Here is a 1,591-nt window from a genome sequence, read left to right as displayed (position 1 = left end):
ACCTATATGCCTATGGCATTGGCAAGGGTAATAAATGGCAGACAGACAACAGTAATACTTTGCCTATGCAAAGCATGAGTAAGACCAAGAACTTGTGACTTGTTCCCGTGTGTTGGTTTTATAGTTGGTTTGATTTAGTGGTAAGGAATTAATTATTTGGCAATTAGTACTTCCATGAAAAATTACCAATATTTTGTTTCAATTTGAGCATGCTCAATGGTAGTCTGGTGCAGCAAAACCCCTTTTTCGGCACATGGCATAAAGTCACTAATATGGTGGAGTACCTATCACAAACACATTTAAGTACAGCTCTTGCAAACAAATAATCTTTACATAGTTAAGGAATTAATAGACAAACAGACAATTTTGGTTCGTGTGGGTGGTTAGGTCTGCCCTGGTAATTTATGATGTGGGCATATATAAATAAGGTCAATGATATGCTTATGATCATTGTTACCTGGCAGCCATTTTGGACATGTAGCTTGCACTGTTGTCAATGCAGCAAGAGGCAAAAGCAGTTGGAGAGGTATTATTTCCTCAAAATTATCTATTGTCAAAAATGGATAATTGTGCTAATTTTTATTTATTTTTGAATGCATAAAAAATAACATAAAGGTTGGAGCCTTTTATTGCATGTATTTGGATGATATTCTATGCTGTATAGTTCAAAAGGGTCACTGGGTGATAATAAATATCATTATAGGAGTACCGCCCATATCAAAAGTACAAGGTCATGTAAAGCCTACTAAAACGACGGCTAGTGATAAAGTCCACCAAATATTAAAAGAAAATGCACAATTAAAGGAGGAAAAACAGATTATTACTAGTGAGTATATGTACATAGATCAGAGAATATTCTATTAATTATATTAATGTAGAGCATTATGAGAAATTGAAAATCAAAGTTGCTGATATAACTGAATTAATGGAAGAGAAAGAGAAACAATACCTAAAAGAGAAACAGATCTTTATTGGTTAGTTAAATTATGCACAAAGCATGTATTAGATGAGAGGATGTTTTGTTTATTGTGTATAGATGATGTCAAAAATCTCAAAATTAAAATTTCTGAGAGAGACAAAATTATAGCTAAATTGACTTCACAAGTAGAGGAACAATCACAGAATGAGAAACAGACCATTACTGGTTAGTGTATTATCATAGTAAATGGTATCAAGCAATGATATTTTTTATCAATTTGTAGACCTTAGAATTGAGTTGTCTGATAAGGATTTTTATATAACCAAACTAGTGAAGGAAAAAGAAGAGAAAGTCCTGAAGCAATCTAAAAGTACTAGTTCTATTGGATTGCAATTTAATTATCTGATTCCTTCAATGAGTAAGATTATGTAACTGACTTTTATACTGGTATGATAATATGTCTGTGTTGTTTCAGATTCACTAGACTCTAGTGTCATTATAGCTGGACAGAAGCTCTTTACCCTGCAAGGAGACAGGTCTCACTCATTCCAGTGGGAGAAATATGGATTCAGATTAGTGTGTCCTCAAGGAGCAGTGTCCAAGGATACTGAAGTAGCTGTTACTGCACTGGCTGGTGGTAATTTCAAGGTACCCAAAGGTACTGTGCTAGTG

General features: G+C 34.0%; 2 protein-coding genes and 1 long non-coding RNA gene across 3 annotated transcripts in view; 2 read left to right on the top strand and 1 right to left on the bottom strand.

The window, feature by feature from the left end:
• The window catches only part of LOC100636932 (deoxyribodipyrimidine photo-lyase-like), a 6,999-nt gene extending 6,823 nt beyond the window's left edge, over window positions 1-176 (bottom strand). Inside the window, exon 1 of the mRNA XM_003390922.3 lies at window positions 171-176. Coding sequence (XP_003390970.2) covers window positions 171-176 — 6 coding nt within the window. The remainder of the gene's footprint in view (window positions 1-170) is intronic.
• A 457-nt stretch (window positions 177-633) lies between these two features.
• LOC109589268 (uncharacterized) lies at window positions 634-1,149 on the top strand. The gene is made up of 3 exons (XM_020005372.1): window positions 634-826; window positions 879-974; window positions 1,037-1,149. Exons 1-3 carry the CDS (start codon window positions 634-636, stop codon window positions 1,147-1,149), a joined length of 402 nt encoding a protein of 133 aa, XP_019860931.1.
• A 58-nt stretch (window positions 1,150-1,207) lies between these two features.
• LOC109589269 (uncharacterized) lies at window positions 1,208-1,526 on the top strand. The gene is made up of 2 exons (XR_002188627.1): window positions 1,208-1,337; window positions 1,395-1,526. It is a non-coding gene; the product is annotated as an uncharacterized LOC109589269 (long non-coding RNA).
• The last annotated feature ends 65 nt before the right edge of the window (window positions 1,527-1,591 follow it).

Source organism: Amphimedon queenslandica, unplaced genomic scaffold, assembly GCF_000090795.2.
Source record: "Amphimedon queenslandica unplaced genomic scaffold, v1.1 AMPQUscaffold_11488, whole genome shotgun sequence".
NCBI classification, from domain to species: Eukaryota; Metazoa; Porifera; class Demospongiae; order Haplosclerida; family Niphatidae; genus Amphimedon; species Amphimedon queenslandica.
This window is presented reverse-complemented; position numbering and strand designations above follow the sequence as displayed.

Coding starts and splice junctions, on each gene's coding strand:
- LOC109589268 (XM_020005372.1), top strand. CDS start 634: ATGTATTTGGATGATATTCTATGCTGTATAGTTCAAAAGGGTCACTGG. Junction 827..878: donor GGAAAAACAGATTATTACTA/GTGAGTATATGT, acceptor ATATTAATGTAG/AGCATTATGAGAAATTGAAA. Junction 975..1,036: donor AGAGAAACAGATCTTTATTG/GTTAGTTAAATT, acceptor TATTGTGTATAG/ATGATGTCAAAAATCTCAAA.